The sequence below is a fragment of the Caretta caretta genome, chromosome 6 (genome assembly GCF_965140235.1).
Source record: "Caretta caretta isolate rCarCar2 chromosome 6, rCarCar1.hap1, whole genome shotgun sequence".
Taxonomy (NCBI): Eukaryota; Metazoa; Chordata; order Testudines; family Cheloniidae; genus Caretta; species Caretta caretta.
Genome location: NC_134211.1, coordinates 111,803,367 through 111,819,549, shown reverse-complemented (window position 1 = coordinate 111,819,549; position 16,183 = coordinate 111,803,367). Strand labels below are relative to the sequence as shown.

The following is a 16,183-nucleotide window of genomic DNA, read 5'->3' as shown; positions in this document are numbered from 1 at the left end:
TCTGGAGGATGGTGTGGATTGCACCCTCAGCAAATTTGCAGATGACACTAAACTAGGAGGAGAGGTAGATACGCTGGAGGGTAGGGATAGGATACAGAGGGCCCTAGACAAACTGGAGGATTGGGCCAAAAGAAATCTGATGAGGTTCAACAAGGACAAGTGCAGAGTCCTGCACTTAGGACGGAAGAACCCCATGCACCGCTACAGACTAGAGACGGAATGGCTCGGCAGCAGTTCTGCAGAAAAGGACCTAGGGGTTACAGTGGATGAGAAGCTGGACATGAGTCAACAGTGTGCCCTTGTTGCCAAGAAGGCCAATGGCATTTTGGGATGTATAAGTAGGGACATTGCCAGCAGATCGAGGGACGTGATCCTTCCCCTCTATTCGACATTGGCCAGGCCTCATCTGGAGAGCTGTGTCCAGTTTTGGGCCCCACACTACAAGAAGGATGTGGAAAAATTGGAAAGAGTCCAGCGGAGGGCAACAAAAATGATTAGGGGACTGGAACACATGACTTATGAGGAGAGGCTGAGGGAACTGGGGATGTTTAGTCTACAGAAGAGAAGAATGGGGGGGGGGGGGATTTGATAGCTGCTTTCAACTACCTGAAAGAGGATGGCTATAGACTGTTCTCCGTGGTAGTGGATGACAGAACAAGGAAGGTGCCAAGTTGCAGTGGGGGAGATTTAGGTTGGATATTAGGAAAAACTTTTTCACTAGGAAGGTGGTGAAACACTGGAATACGTTACCTAGGGAGGTGGTGGAATCTCCTTCCTTAGAAGTTTTTAAGGTCAGGCTTGACAAAGCCCTGGCTGGGATGATTTAATTGGGGATCGGTCCTGCTTTGAGCAGGGGGTTGGACTAGATGACCTCCTGAGCTCCCTTCCAACCCTGATATTCTAGGATTCTATGTTCCTCAGATTTTAATGTAAGAAACATCTGGCATTAGACACTCTGAAAGGTCCCCTTAAGGCTCTTACCTTGTTTTGCTTGGCTCCAGAAGTTCAACATTTGAACACTGCCTATTGTACTTTTCTAGTAATTCCTCTTTTACTTTAAGTGTTGAGCCATATATTTGGCTGTGCTTTATTCCCTTTCTCGCCACTGGCACAGTAAGTTGGAAAGCTAGTCTAAACCCAGTTAGGGATTTCCTTTGAGCAAGGGATCTCTGATTGCATAAAGTTGTCATGGCAGGTTCAATGGGCATTCCAGAACCCAGCCAGACCAAGCTAAATTCCAGCAACTCTGAGATGGTGGAATGGCACCTGCGGGCAATTATTGCTGGCACACAACCCACCCTAATTTGTGCTGTAGGCCCCCCACATGCCTGCGGAATTGGGGAAGAATGGCAGAAAGCTGTTCTGGTACACGTGAAGATCAGGCAAAATGTCCAAAGGCCCAACTATTTGTACAAGTCCTTTCCCAGCTATTAAAATGTAAGAAGTTGAGATGTGGATGTTATATTTTGAAAGTCAGACTTCCCTTTCTCTCCTGACACACTTTAATGGGGATAAAAATCAAGTCAAAACCATTCAAGTGTTTTGGTTTCTCTCTTCAAACAAAAATAACCAAACTGATTCTACAGATTAGAAAATTTAACAAAAAAGACAACGTAATCCGAGAAGACACAGGGACAGGAAAGCAACCTCTCCTGCCTGCAAATAACCACTGTAGTATGTTCTCGTCAAAAGGAGATTCCCTTTGTAAGGCAGTGTATAGGCAGGAAGATTTAGAAGATATTTAGTAAACTCTGTGTGACTGTTCTGCATACCCATGAGGCAGAAAAATTCTAAATTTGGCTGTAGTCACTGGTACTCTTTAAAAACTGGACCTTTGCAGGGCATTCAAGTGACATCCCCCACAGGAAACAAGAAGAAATAGTGGGGGACAGACAGTTTTCCAAGTTCTTTTAGATAAAGGCTGACCTATTAGTGCCAAAAGAAACAAAAGCTGTATGGCCATAATGGAAGTGGGGGATGGTGATGCTGTTTAACTTGTGTAGCAAGACTTTCCTAGGATGGTCCCACAGGCAGGAGAAAATATTGCCATGATAATAGAATAAGCTGGTTCACTCAGTACACATTAAGACCTCTTCAGAGATATCTTCTAAAGTATACATAAGAATACCTGATCATTGTAAAACAATGAATTAGTCACTACGTTGTAAATGACCAGACCATAAGCAAGTTGGTCCCTTTTAAAAGGTGGAGGCTGTAAGGAAATACTGAATATTTTATAGTAGATGTGTGTCATCACACTGAAAAAGGGTCACTCACCATGATCACTGTACCGTCGCTGTTTTTGGCTGGAAGATATGCTTCTCTGCACTTTGTGATGAGGCGATTGTCCAGTGCTGTTGTTGAGATCACTACTTGGCCTAACTTTAGCAAGGGAAAGATTGCTGCTGGAGCTTGAATCACTAGCATCCAACTAAGAGAAAATTTAAAAATGAGGTTTAATCAAAATGAATTTAACAATGTCCAGAAATTCTGACTGTAATCTTAAGTAAGCAAAATTTCAAAAGTTTCTCACTCTAAAATGTTCCTTAAAAGTGCACTAGTCAGATCCAGTTCTGTGCCTAAAGGACCAGTAAAAATATGAACAGTGCTCTATTCATTTTTCACTCAGCTGGTGGTAAATAAGTAACCAAATCTGTACAAAGCTACGTTAGCTATACAAAACATTGCATAGTTTGAGTTACTTCTGAAATGTTAGGAGCATTTTATGAAAAAGTTATTTTGCTAAGAAACAGATCTTCTAACCCCTTCCTTATGGGATAAGGTTGGGGAGAGATGAGGGTGTTTGCTTCTGAACAGTTTGCTTCCGTTTATACGGACATTAGAATGTAGTCCCTGCCCCAAAGTGAGTATAGAGTGCCTACCACACTTTTGGTGCTACAATACAAAAATAGACAACTTTAAAAATACGTTAAAATGCTTAACCAATATTTGAAGGTATTTTTTGTTTAAAAGGTAACCAGAATATGATAGGCTATAGTGCTGAAGTCAAAATATGATGTTTTAGCCCACAATAAAGTTATTGTTAAGGCCCTAGTTGAATCATGGGATGATTGTCAAGTAATTGCAGCTGAGAGTTGCAGATTAGACATGGAAAATTGCAGAAAAGTAATAATGGACCTTTATTAATTGTGGTAATTTGGAAAAGCCAGAGAAGACCTATATGTTTAAGAAAAATTTGCGAGAATATAAACATTCCAGTATTATGTTATGCCTGCTATATTTTTTTGATAACCAGACATTTTGTGCAACTATGTGTGGGGCTGACAGTGGGAGCCTTGGCCATCAGTGGCTGATGGCTAGGGCTCCCACTGTCAGACTCAGCCAACTGGCGGCTGGGGCTTCTGCTGTCAGCCCCAGACGGCTGACAAAATTGCAGTGGAAGCCTAATACTGCTGAGACCTGCAAGTTCCGCACTATCACAAATTAGGTAGAGTCTTAGTTATTATCTTTCAGCCAGGAAGCTCTCAAGTTATTATACTGCCATGCACTCACCCTCGCTCTAGCTGCCAACTGCCCTGACATCTCTTCATATATGATTCTCACATTACCCCAACCAGTCTTCATATCTCCTTACCCTTTTTGGAAAAAGGAGACCCCACACTCTCCTTCCATTACAGCGTTATATTAAGAGAGTAATTATGTTGTTTTAAATTTCTGGGGCTAGGTGGGGTGAGACAGAGTGGGAAGAAGATCAGATGTAGAGTCTGCCATGTTTTGGTAGGCATTCTAAAGACAATAGCCTGTGTAGGCAGATTTGTATCCTCAGTGTCCTGTTAATCTATATAATAAGATTTCAGGATTTTCACTGACAACTAGAATGTGCGTTGAGTAAGCGTGAAGCAATGAAAACAGCTACAAGGATAGCTGAGAGCTCTTTCTGTTCAGAATATCAACAGATTCAATCAGCACTGAGATCTGAGCTTTACTATAGTCCAATTTTAAGTTCTCACCCATTTGGACTTTACTAATTATTAGGGCTGTTGATTAATTGCAGTTAACTCATGTGATTAACTCAAAAAAATTAATCATGATTAAAAAAATTAATCACTATTAATACACTTATACAATAGAATACTAATTGAAATTTATTAAATATTTTTGATGTTTTTCTACATTTTCAAGTATATTGATTTCTATTACAGCATAGAATACAAAGTGTACAGTGATCACTTTATATTATTTTTTATTACAAATATCTGCATTGTAAAAATAAAATAGTATTTTTCAAGTCACCTCATACAAGTACTGTAGTGCAATCTCTTTATCATGAAAGTGTAACTTACAAATGTAGATTTTGTTGTTACATAACTGCACTAAAAAACAAAACAACGTAAAACTTTAGAGCCTACAAGTCCACCCAGTCCTGCTTCTTGTTCAGCCAATCGCTAAAGACAAACAAGTTTGTTTACATTTACAGGAGGTACTGCTCCCCGCTTCTTACTTACGTCATCACATGAAAGTGAGAACAGGTGTTCGCATGGCACTTTTGTAGCCAGTGTTGCAAGGTATTTACGTGCCAGATATGCTAAACATTCGTATGCCCCTTCATGCTTCAGCCACCATTCCAGAGGACATGCTTCCATGCTGATGATGCTCGTTAAAAAAATAATACATTAATTAAATTTGTGACTGAATTCCTTGCGGGAGAACTGCATCTCCTGTTCTGTTTTACCCGCATTCTGCCAGATATTTCATGTTATAGCAGTCTCAGATGATGACCCAGCACGTTTGTTTTAAGAACACTTGCACAGCAGGTTTGACAAAACGCAAAGAAGGTACCAATGTGAGATTTCTAGAAACAGCTACAGCACTCGACCCAAGGTTTAAGAATCTGAAGTGCCGTCCAAAATCTGAGAGGTACGAGGTGTGGCGCACGCTTTCAGAAGTCTTAAAAGAGCAACACTCAGATGTGGAAACTACTGAACCACCAAAAAAGAAAATCAACCTTCTGCTGGTGGCATCTGACTCAGATGATGAAAATGAACATGCGTTGGTCCGTTCTGCTTTGGATAGTTATCGAGCGGAATCCATCAACATGGACACATGCCCTCTGGACTGGTGGTTGAAGCATGAAGAGACATATGAATCGTTAACACATCTATGTCTTGCAATGCCAGCTACAACAGTGCCATGTGAACACCTGTTCTCACTTTCAGGTGAAATTATAAACAAGAAGCGGGCAGCATTGTCTCCTGCAAATTGTAACCAAACTTGTTTGTCTAAGCGATTGGCTGAAGTAGGACCGAGTGGACTTGTAGGCTCTAAAGTTATACATATTTTTATTTTTGAATGCAGTTTTTTTGGTACATAATTCTACATTTGTAAGTTCAACTTCCATAATAAAGAGATCGCACTACAGTACTTGTATTAGGTGAATTGAAAAATATTTCTTTTGTTTTTCACAGTGCAAATATTTGTAATAAAAAATATAAAGTGAGCACCATACACTTTGTATTCGGGTTGTAATTTAAATCAATATATTTGAAAGTGTAGAAAACATCCAAAAATATTTAAATGTTATTCTATTATTATTTAACAGCATGATTAATCACGCGATTAAAAAGATTAATATTTTTAATTGCTTGACAGCCCTACTAATTATACCTGTGCAAAACCAAGGCATTTATCTATGCCATGCCAAGAGTCCTAGACCACTGTGATAAGAGGTAATTCAACCAATCACTACCCTTACTCTACATTGGTTGCGTGAAGGAGATGGCACATATGAAGGATTATTTGGCCCAACTGCCACACCCGTGGCTACTAGTGAGAAACAAATGACTCTGCAAATCGGAACGCAACTTGAACATAAGGAACAGCAGAATTGGGATTGTGTGTATATTCCTAGGTCAGCAACTATTCCTTCACTCTGGGAATCTATTTTTGGTATAATTTTAATCAGGACTTCTGATGCCATGAGGCACCACATTAAATAATGTTTTGAGAAAAATGCATCTACATTAAAGTTAACAATGACTTAACACAGCTAAGCAGTGTAGTAATGCTTTTTTGTTGGACTCCAGTCACAAATGTTCACAAAATCTACTTGCTAAATCAAGAGAAATGAATTTGATATGCTAAGTTGGGTTTAGCTATCATCTTTTTCTCTTAATTTCTTCCATTTTATTACTCTTCTACCACATGGATTCCCTGCAGATTTGGTTCTGTTGCTCCATGCACATTCTGCCCTGCTTCCTTCCCTCTTGGAATACTCCATAACCACCTGTTCTCAACCTGACTCCAGTGAACATACTGCCCAATTTCCTTCTTTTCCAATTGGCAGCTCTTGGTCCCCCTCTGATTGACAGCTCCCAGTAGTGTCTGTCTAGTCCAATCCTGCTGTTAGCCCACATTCCTGAGTGCAGTATGTGTGTCTTCTGAGTCCTAGAAGAAGCCCCAGCGGGGGGGGGGGAGGATGGGAGGGGGTAACACCACAACCAGGGACAAAGGAGTTAAAGAGATGTTGTCAGGAGTCCAGTCCTGAAAACACCAGTTAGCCTTTTGACCACTTGTCTGACTTTTGTATTGGCATGTTCTTACTAAAGTTTTATGAGAGGATGGCATCAATACAAGGGAAGACTGCATAGAAGCACTGGGTTCGATGCCTGACTGCGTTCCAGAGCATACCTTTTCGGGCATGCTGCTACCCTTTTCAACTGAGGCTCAAGAGGATTTGTGGCTCCTGAAAAAGGACCTGGTGATGGAGACCTATATCTCTTCCCGGTGTGGACTCTGTTCTTTCCTTCCCTATCCCTTGAGATTTTCATCAGATCCTTAGAGGCAGCTATTTCAACTCTATAAGTAGAGGAGCCAACAAGAGCCCTTTTAGATGAGTGCTCAGAAATTTCTCCTGCCCCAGCCATCTCAGGGTTTCAAGAAGGATGTTTTAACCTCTCCAGCAGGACCACTTTCAGGCAAGCCTCCCCAGATCTTTGGTTTCTCTTAAAAAATAATTTACAGATGACATTTCTCTGTTATCTGCCTCTCACCCAGACACAGTAAGCATCTGGTATACCCATCATTTAGAGGTATTACTATCTCACATGAAGGGCAATTCCTAAAGCCTGGAGACTTGTGTTCTGTCATTATGACCAATCAGATAACCAGGACAGATGCTCAGGCAAAATAAAATTCCTTCTTGATGAAGAAGAAAGGAAATGCCATCAAAAATTATACACTGATCACCAGCTATTAAGTCTCTATTTACAAAACAATGGGTAAATGACACACTGTGAGGGAAGAGGCTCACACACTGCAAGACACGGGGTGGTGTACTGAGGGGAAGTTGGGATCACCGCACATTTTATGCCTTTGGCTAGAGGTACAAGGAAACTCACTCTGCACACAGGGCCTGAATGGACACTGCAGGGTAAAAGAATGCAAACAGGATTGTATTGAGTGTGTGCACATCAACAGTGGAATATATACAGACAAGCACTTGAAGAATTGAGGGACAATGGGGCCTGCTCTGTCCTTTATGCTCTTCGGTAGGGGGACATGCAAGGATATTTAGGACACAGGTGAAGCCACAACAGACATTACTGGCCAAAAAAATTTGATCCTGTCTACATGGTGGACCATGCACCCAATAGTGGAATTCATGTAAACAATTTCTCAAAGAGGAACCATAACTTTCACTTGAATTGCTCTGCATAGTTTTTCTGCATTTACCATCAGAATATTTTTAACTTTTTTCCTGTTCTATACTCACCTCTGATGATTTTCTCCCTAACAATAAGTATGTAGCTGTAATTTCATCATACTTCATTTTACTAAGGGATTCTTGAATTTCTTCTTGAGAGTATCCCATTCCAACCATAATATCTGAAAGGAAGGAAGGAGTTTGTAAGTCACAATATGCTTTAACAGATACACTGATTGTTTCCATATTCAAAAAACCTATTTCTAACAATGGAACAAAACATCTAAATGTGGAAACAATGTCTATTAGATACTAATAATAAAGTTGTTTTTCAAATACCTAAATATACATATTAAGCACAGATCAGATCTGACTATACAGTACATGAACTCATAACACTGCAAGTTAAATGCAGACATACTGGAAAACACTGAATTACCTATTCTCTTCTGGTCTGAGATGTCTAGCTCTGGTTCAACAAAAGGTTTTAGCTCATCATCTTCATGCCCGGCATTGATCCACCGGTCCTTCATGATTTGCTACAAAGATAGGTTGCTTAGTAGTGTAAGATATTTACTTGTAAACGAAACAAGACACTGAAAGGTCAAAGTCCCATCTATCAAAAATGTATGGCACTGAAGAACTGAAAACAAGCAAATCCAGACTTGGGTTTAAAGAGGTATGTCCCTTGCTTCCTCTTCTAATTCTACCCACCATTCTTTTCCAGAAAGCTCCAAATAATTCCTAACTCATATTTGAAACTAGCCAGCCTTATTGCCAGTCCCCTTCCCTCTCCTCCCTGGAGTTGTGCTCCTAGACAGACTACTTCCCATCAGCTGTATTCCAGCATAAAGGTCAAAGTTAAGTACTAGTATGGAGAGATTGGTTGCTGTGAGAGCACAGGGAGGAGAGTAGTTAAAGACTTCTTCCAGACAAGAATCTGTATGCAGGAAACCATCCTAATCCAGGAAATCTTCACTGGATTTTGTACACTAATGCCCTCTTTCAGCCACAAAACCTCTTGCAGACTTCACCATTTTAAATATTACTCACTTGGGAACTAGACAGTTCTCAAGGAGTTAAATTAAAGCATAAAGTATTGATCAAGAATACAAAAGAAAAAGAGGAGCAGACAAAAGAAAGCACTTGTTTAAAAGTATTATGGTTAAGAAAATCCAAACTGAGATTTTAACCCTTCTCTAATGTTGCACTATTTAGGAAGTCACAGATATTACTGTACTCCAACAGTCTTTCATAGGAATGTACTAAAATGCAAGCCATGCCTAGCCATAGTGCACTACTTTTGAAGGTAGTAATCAGTAACTCCTCCTCATGTGATTACTCTATACATCTTCAAGATACCTTACTGTAGAATACTACGGTACATTTTGAAAGTCCAAAACTACAGTTTACAATAGTGATACTATTGTGCTTTGGGTTATTAGCTTTTAAGGAAACAAAGAAAAAAATCAAGTTTTCAAAGATGTGCGCTCTTAAGTGACTTCCCAACGTAGGCATGAAAACAACTGATGTGTATTCAAATTAGGGTTGCATGCACGAAACCCCAATTTCTTCACGCATTATGGATTTGCCCACTTAATCCCAGGTGCATGCTCAGAGTACACATGTAAGTAGGCAACCATCTAAGAGTTTGCGTTGGATTGCATACGCACAGAAAAAAAAACTTTCTTCACTGCACTGAGAAACTGACTTGAGGGAACAGGTGCAACTTTGTCATATTTGTGCCCAAAACTCACACTAGAACTCTTAAGGCAGCAAATATCAATTGAAGTTAAATACCTGCTAATGGGGGAGGGGAATAGCAAGTATTAGTGGTACAAATGAAGCTTGGTAAATCACCTTTAATTACTATTTTGTCTGAAAGTATTTTACTCATGCTATTACCTCTAGAGTGCCTCTTTTAGTTGGGTTTAGCACCAGAAAACGTTTGAGGAGGTTTTCACAGTCTGTTGACATGTAGAAAGGGATCCTGTATTTTCCCCTTAGTACTCTTTCTCTCAGTTCCTTGGGAGAAAGAAGAGAATTATAAAAAGTCAGAGGCATAGTTTAAAATACTGTTGTTGAATTATTACAACAGCTAGTAGAGTAAGTAATATACCTTTAAGTTCTGTCCATCAAAAGGAAGAGATCCACTAACAAGAGTGTAAAGAATAACACCTAAACTCCAAACATCTACTTCAGGTCCATCATATTTCTTGCCTTGGAAGAGCTCTGGAGCAGCATATGGTGGGCTGCCACAAAATGTGTCCAGTTTATTTCCAACTGTAAACTCATTGCTAAAACCAAAGTCTGCTATTTTAATGTTCATATCTGCATCTAGCAATAGATTTTCAGCCTGGGAGGAAGAAAAGAAAAATACTATGTTGTGTAAATTTCAGATTTTTCTACAAAAGCTATTGTTCAATTTTTTATTCATTCTTAAAGGAAAAAGCCAAAAGTGTACTAAAATTGCTTTTTTATTGAAAATAATAAAACATCTTAACAAAATTAGTAATTTTCATATTTATTTTAAAATCTCACCAGATTTATGGCACCTGTTACACTAAATAAAACTAGTCACATGTATCATCCCTTTGGTTACTTCATGGAAAACTATTTGGTATTTCTGTAACTTTAATGTTTCCATGTAAAAAGATGAAAATGAAACTGCATCTCTCTTAAAACCTACACTTTTATCTGGTAAATGCTTACAAAAGTTTGTAGTACATAAAATCTCTACTATAAAGTGAAGATAAGATTTATGAAATGTGCCACATTTCGGTTGCAAGTAATAGCAACCTTATACAGTTATAGTATAAGGAATGGAGCAAGCTCTCTCATAATGCCACACCAACTCGTGCCAAACCTAAGAGAAGCCACCCCATCCATGATGGTGGGGTTTTTTGGGTTGTCTACTAATATCGGCAACAAGAATCACCAAGGATTTTCACATCTGCTATCCAACTGTAATGTTTTTTATCATTACCAAACTGAGCAAGATTTCAATTAGTGACCAAGAGGTCAGAGGCTCCACTTCTCATATGCCATCCAAATCCTTACATTAAGATGCATCTCATCTCCTCCACCCCCAATTTTTTTAAAAAAAGAAATAGCTCCATATTTAATATATTTTAATAGCATTTAAAAGATCCTGTAAGCCATAGAAAAGATTTAAAACTCTAAATCTTATAGGCACAAAGAACGAAACTATTGCACACAAACTTTGGTTGGGGTTTTTTCTACTCACCTTGAGATCTCTATGAACAATATGTTTTTGATGGCAGTACTGCACTGCAGATACTATCTGGATAGAAAACAGGCCCAATTATATAAGTGACACCTCAAAGAAACAGATGTGTAATCAGAAATTTCAATATGAGTTGTTAAAATTGACAAGTTTTTATGCATTCAAAGCCATACAACCAACCACCACAATGGTCACCATATTCAGAGTAAAGTTAATAAAAGTGTAATTAAAAATAAACTTATTATTCAACATACTGACTTCTGTTACACTTTGAAAGGACTTCATTGTTTCTGCATGGCTGATTATCGAAGCAGGGCAGGCTCACCTTTTATTAAGGTCACGGAAAGGTTTTCATTTCATGTCTTTACTCATTCACAACTTTCTGAAATTTTCAATATTGGATTGAAATTTTTCAGTCTCTGCCTGAAGATTTTTTTTTTTTTTTAAAGATACTTTGGGGGGAAACGGTTCAGCGATTTGAGTGAGAGAAACAACTTGTGTGATAAGTTAGCAGGGAGTCATAAGTTACTGAAGGTTTGTGCATCATGAGCCAGGCAAGGATCTGAGCACACCTTACCTCATTTACTTTGCACTTTATGCAATGAGTAGCAAACTAAAGGGAATGTGAAAGAACTCTGGTCTTGTTCAGTGCACTTTTAGGTGCATTTCATACAATAATTTCATGACCACATTTCTCAAATACAGAATATTTTTTCTGCAACTTTGCATGGTGGATCATATAAGGTCACAGTGAATGACTTAAATAAGGCATTCGGGGACAGTGGCATTCACAGAGTAGTACTCTAATATAAGCTGTGACGTATGTATGTAAAGCTGTAGAAAAAAATTGTACATTACACTGTCTTATTTGACACACAGTATATGATCATGTAATGAAACACTATCGTAATGCACATGAACATCGGGTCAGAATTAAGGTTGGACGTGCAATCAACTTTGCATAGCAACACAAAGGTCATGAAACATCAATCTTTATATTCTTTTAATTTTTTTATGAGCAAGTTTATTAGTAGGTTTCATTTGAGAAGATCACCAATTTTAAAAAGGTGAAGTAATGTTAAACTTTGTAATTCATTGCCAGTTTTCACATCAGAACAGGACAATTCCGCTATAGCTGGGTAATAGTCCAATGCTCTGCGTATGACCATGCAAACAGAGTCAAGAAAGAATTTTCTCTTATTTTTTCAGTGTTCAGAATGGTAACTCAAGGTTATTTGCAAGCATGTTAGAGTAAAAATTCTTCATGTCTAGACTAGATCTGTTTGCATTTTACACTTAAATGATAGGTGTTTCATTCTGGTATTCAAATGAAAATATGTCGTGTCTGTATTATAGATTACAAGAACATAAGAATGGCCATACTGGGTCAGACCAAAGGTCTGACCAGCCCAGTATCCTGTCTACCGACAGTGGCCAATGCCAGGCGCCCCAGAGGGACTGAATCTAACAGGTAATGATCAAGTGATCTCTCTCCTGCCATCCATGTCCACTCTCTGACAAATAGAGGCTAGGGAACACCATTCCTTACCCATCCTGGCTAATAGCCATTAATGGACTTAACAAGTTCTCTTTTAAACCCTGTTATAGTCCTAGCCTTCATATTTATGTATATCAGACAACAGCTTGGAAGCAGATGTTCTATAAAAAGGTTAACTACACAGTCACTTGTTTATTTTTCATTTACTTCTTTTATTTCCTTCTGTATCTGGCTCCCTCATTCTGTGTTCCTTTTTCTATAAGTATAGACTTTTTTATAATGCTTATTAATTTATGATCAGCTTTCTCCTCACACCCCATCCACCTGTCTACCTTCTTCTCTTCCTCTATTACTCTAGCACCACAAGCCCCAGTCAGAGCTCTACTATATTTCTCACCTCCCCAAACCATCCCCAGAAACCCTAGGTCTTCAGGGCCATCAACATGACTAGTATCTCATGCGCCTCTCACTTGAATAGCGTGCAGAGACAGAATATGGTCCGATTGCTACGCCATCCTCAACTGGAAGCAAATGTCACTTCTGATCCCAAATGGTCATAGAAACAACATGTTGATCATGAGATTTTCATTGCTGACATTTCTGTACTAGCTGATGCACCTGTAGACAAATTTAGGGGCTGAAACAGTGAAGCAACAGCTAAGAATGGAAAGGAAAGGGGAAAAGGGCAGGCATGGGAAAGGAAAGGAAAGGAAAGGAGACCAACAGTATGAAGGAAAAGAACCCAAATTCAACGAAGAATTGTACCAAAAATGTTTTTATTTATAATTTTCTCTGGGCTGGGTCCCTTTGTTTATCTCATTGGTTTCCTTCTCCCTTCTGTTCGCATTATGAAGTTGGTGTCTCAGTCTTAGAAATCTACCTAAATTGTGGAGCTGTCACTAGCAGTTGATTTCTTACTTGTCTGATACATACTGCACTGCTGATTTAATTTGTGGAGGTTTTTTTATAGGCCTAAACAGTTACAAATCTGCCCTGACATCTGCCCAATTCCAAATATCATTATGGATAACAAACAATTACTCACCTTCTCGTAACTGTTGTTTTCTGAGATGTGTTGTTCACATCCAGTCCAATCAGGTTGTGGTGCACACAGAGTCATCGGAAAGTTTCCCTTAGCAGCTCCCGTTGGGTGGGCTGTGGAGCCCCCTGAAGTGGCACCAGATATAGGACCCCGCGCCTCCTCAGTTCCTTCTTGCCAGCTACTCTGACAAAGGGGTAGGCAAGTGGGTATTGGTATGGACATGACCACCACATCTCGGAACAACAGTTACGAGAAAGTGAGTAACAGTTTTTTCTTCGAATACTTGTTCTTGTCAATTCCAATCAGGTGACTCCCAGGCTCCACCCTGGAGGTGGGATTGGAGTTAAGAAATCACTGACTGGAGCACCACTCTGCCAAATGCTGCAACATCTCTGCTGTGCTGGGTGATAGGTGAACGTATGCACTGAGGACCAAGTTGCTGCTCTGACAATTTCTTGTATCAGGACCTGAGCCAGGAATGCCGCTGACGAGGCCTGTGCCCTCTTAGAATGTGCTGTAAGTGCTGGGGCTGGGACCGTGGCCAGTTTGTAATGTGTGCAGATGCATTCAGTGATCCAGGAAGATATTCTTCGAGATGAGACCGGGAGCCCTTTCATCCGGTCTGCTACCGCCATGAACAGCTGGTTCAACTGCCTAAACAGCTTTGTGCATTCGATGTAGAACGCTAGCGCCCGCCAAACATCTAATGAGTGCAGCCTCTGCTCTCGACTACTGTGATGAGGCTGAGGATAGAAGACAGGTAGAAAAATGTCTTGGCTAGTATGGAAGCGTGACACTACCTTGGGAAAAAAGGCTGGGTGAGACCTGAGTTGCACCTTATCCTTGTGGAAGACTCTGCAGGGTGGATTGGAGGTAAGGATCTTTAACTCTGACACCCTCCTAGCTGATGTAAAGGCTACCTTCCATGACAAGTAAAGGAGTGAGCAAGTAGCCAGAGGTTCAAAAGGCCGCCCCCTCCCCCCCATGAGCCTGGCGAGGACCAGGTTAAGGTCCCACACAGGAACAGGCTGTTTAATTTGAGGATGTAGCCGTTCCAGACACTTGAGAAAACGTCCTACCGGTGGGGTTGGTGAATATGGAGCATTTGGACGCTGCACGGTGGAAGGCCAAGATAGCAGTGAGATGTACCCTGATGGATGACGCTGCCAGGCCTTGGTGTTTCAGGTGCAGAAGGTACTCTAGAATAAGTGATACAGGTACCTGGAGTGGAGGTGTGTGCTGTTGGGCACACTAGCAAGTGAACCTTTTCCACTTAGCTAGTTAAGTGCCTCTGGTGGATGGTTTCCTGTTGCCAAGTAGGACCTTTCTTACAGGTTCCAAGCACAGAAGTTCCATGGGGTTTAACCATGAAGCTTCCACGCCGTGAGATGGAGGGACTGGAGGTCTGGGTGGTGAAGGTGACCGTGGTCTTGAGTGATCAGATCGGGGTGGAGTGGTAATGCAATCAGGGCGTCCACTGACAGCTCCAGAAACATGGTGTACCAGTGTTGTCGAGGCCATGCTGCGGCCACCAGAGTTACCTCCGCTCTGTCCCTGCAGACCTTGAGAAGTACCCTGTGCATGAGAGGGATCAGTGGAAAGGCATATAGCAGTCTGCCTCCTAAGGGTAGCAGAAACGCTTCTGTGATTGAGCCAGGGCTGTGACTCTGGAAGGAGCAGAACATTGGGCACTTTCTGTTGCTCTGGGTGACAAACAGATTGACTTCAGGAAACCCCACCTTTGGAAGGTGGAGTGTATGACATCCGGACAGATTGACCACTTGTGATTAAGGAATGATCTGCTGAGGTGATCTGCTAGTTCGTGCTGAACTCCTGGGAGATAGGACACCTCCAGGTGAATGGAGTGGGCGATGCAGAAGTCCCATAGAAGGAGGGCTTCTTGACACAGGGGGAAGGAATGGGCTCCACTTTGCTTACTGATGTAAAACATGGCAGTGGGGTTGTCAGTCATCACTGCCAAGCACTGTCCTTGCAGCCGGGCCTGAAAAGTTTGGCATGCTAGTCGTACTACCCTGAGCGACTTTATATTGATATTAAGGGAGAGCTCATCCTGTGACCACAGGCCCTGTGTTTGGAGATCTCCCAAATGTGCACCCCAACTCAGAACTGACGCGTCCATTACCAGGGACAAGGAGGGCTGGGGGCTGTTGAAGGGGACTCCTTCACACACCGTCCGAGGGTTGAGCCACCATTGGAGGGACTCTAATATGTGCTCTGGCACCTTCACCACTGAGTCCAGGCTGTTGCGTCCTGGGCGAAGGCAGACGTGAGCCACGCTTGCAAGGGTCTGAGACTCAGTCTGGCATGCCAGACCACCTAAGTGCAGTAGTGGTCGGGTACTGCTGGAGGCCTTAAATAATATCTGACATGGCTTGGAATCGGGTCTCTGGTAAAAATGTCCTTGCCTGTACCGAGTCCAGCACTGCTCCGATGAACTCTATTCTCTGGGTCAGAGACAAGGTTGACTTGTTCACATTGAGGAGGCGGCCCAGTCCTCTGAAAGTGGATCTGACTAAATGGACCTGAGATTCCACCTACTCCCTGGTGCACCCTTTGAGCACCAGTCGTCGAGGTATGGGTATACGTGCACCCACCTCCTCCAGAGGAAGGCTGCTACGACCAACATGCACTTGGTGAACGCTCGACCGAATGGGAGGACCGTGAACTGATAACGTTTGTGGTTGCCCACAAATCGTAGGAATCGTTTGCGTG

The 16,183-nt window shown here is 41.2% G+C and overlaps 1 protein-coding gene across 16 annotated transcripts in view; it reads right to left on the bottom strand.

Moving 5' to 3' along the window:
- The window catches only part of MARK3 (microtubule affinity regulating kinase 3), a 112,744-nt gene that overhangs the window by 37,362 nt on the left and 59,199 nt on the right, over positions 1-16,183 (bottom strand). For all 16 annotated transcript variants that reach the window (XM_048855360.2, XM_048855365.2, XM_048855362.2 and 13 more), the window contains 6 exons: positions 10,911-10,967; positions 9,783-10,019; positions 9,569-9,688; positions 8,103-8,202; positions 7,733-7,845; positions 2,278-2,431 (listed from right to left, as the gene is read on the bottom strand). In XM_048855360.2, the coding sequence (XP_048711317.1) occupies positions 2,278-2,431; positions 7,733-7,845; positions 8,103-8,202; positions 9,569-9,688; positions 9,783-10,019; positions 10,911-10,967 (781 nt within the window). The remainder of the gene's footprint in view (positions 1-2,277; positions 2,432-7,732; positions 7,846-8,102; positions 8,203-9,568; positions 9,689-9,782; positions 10,020-10,910; positions 10,968-16,183) is intronic.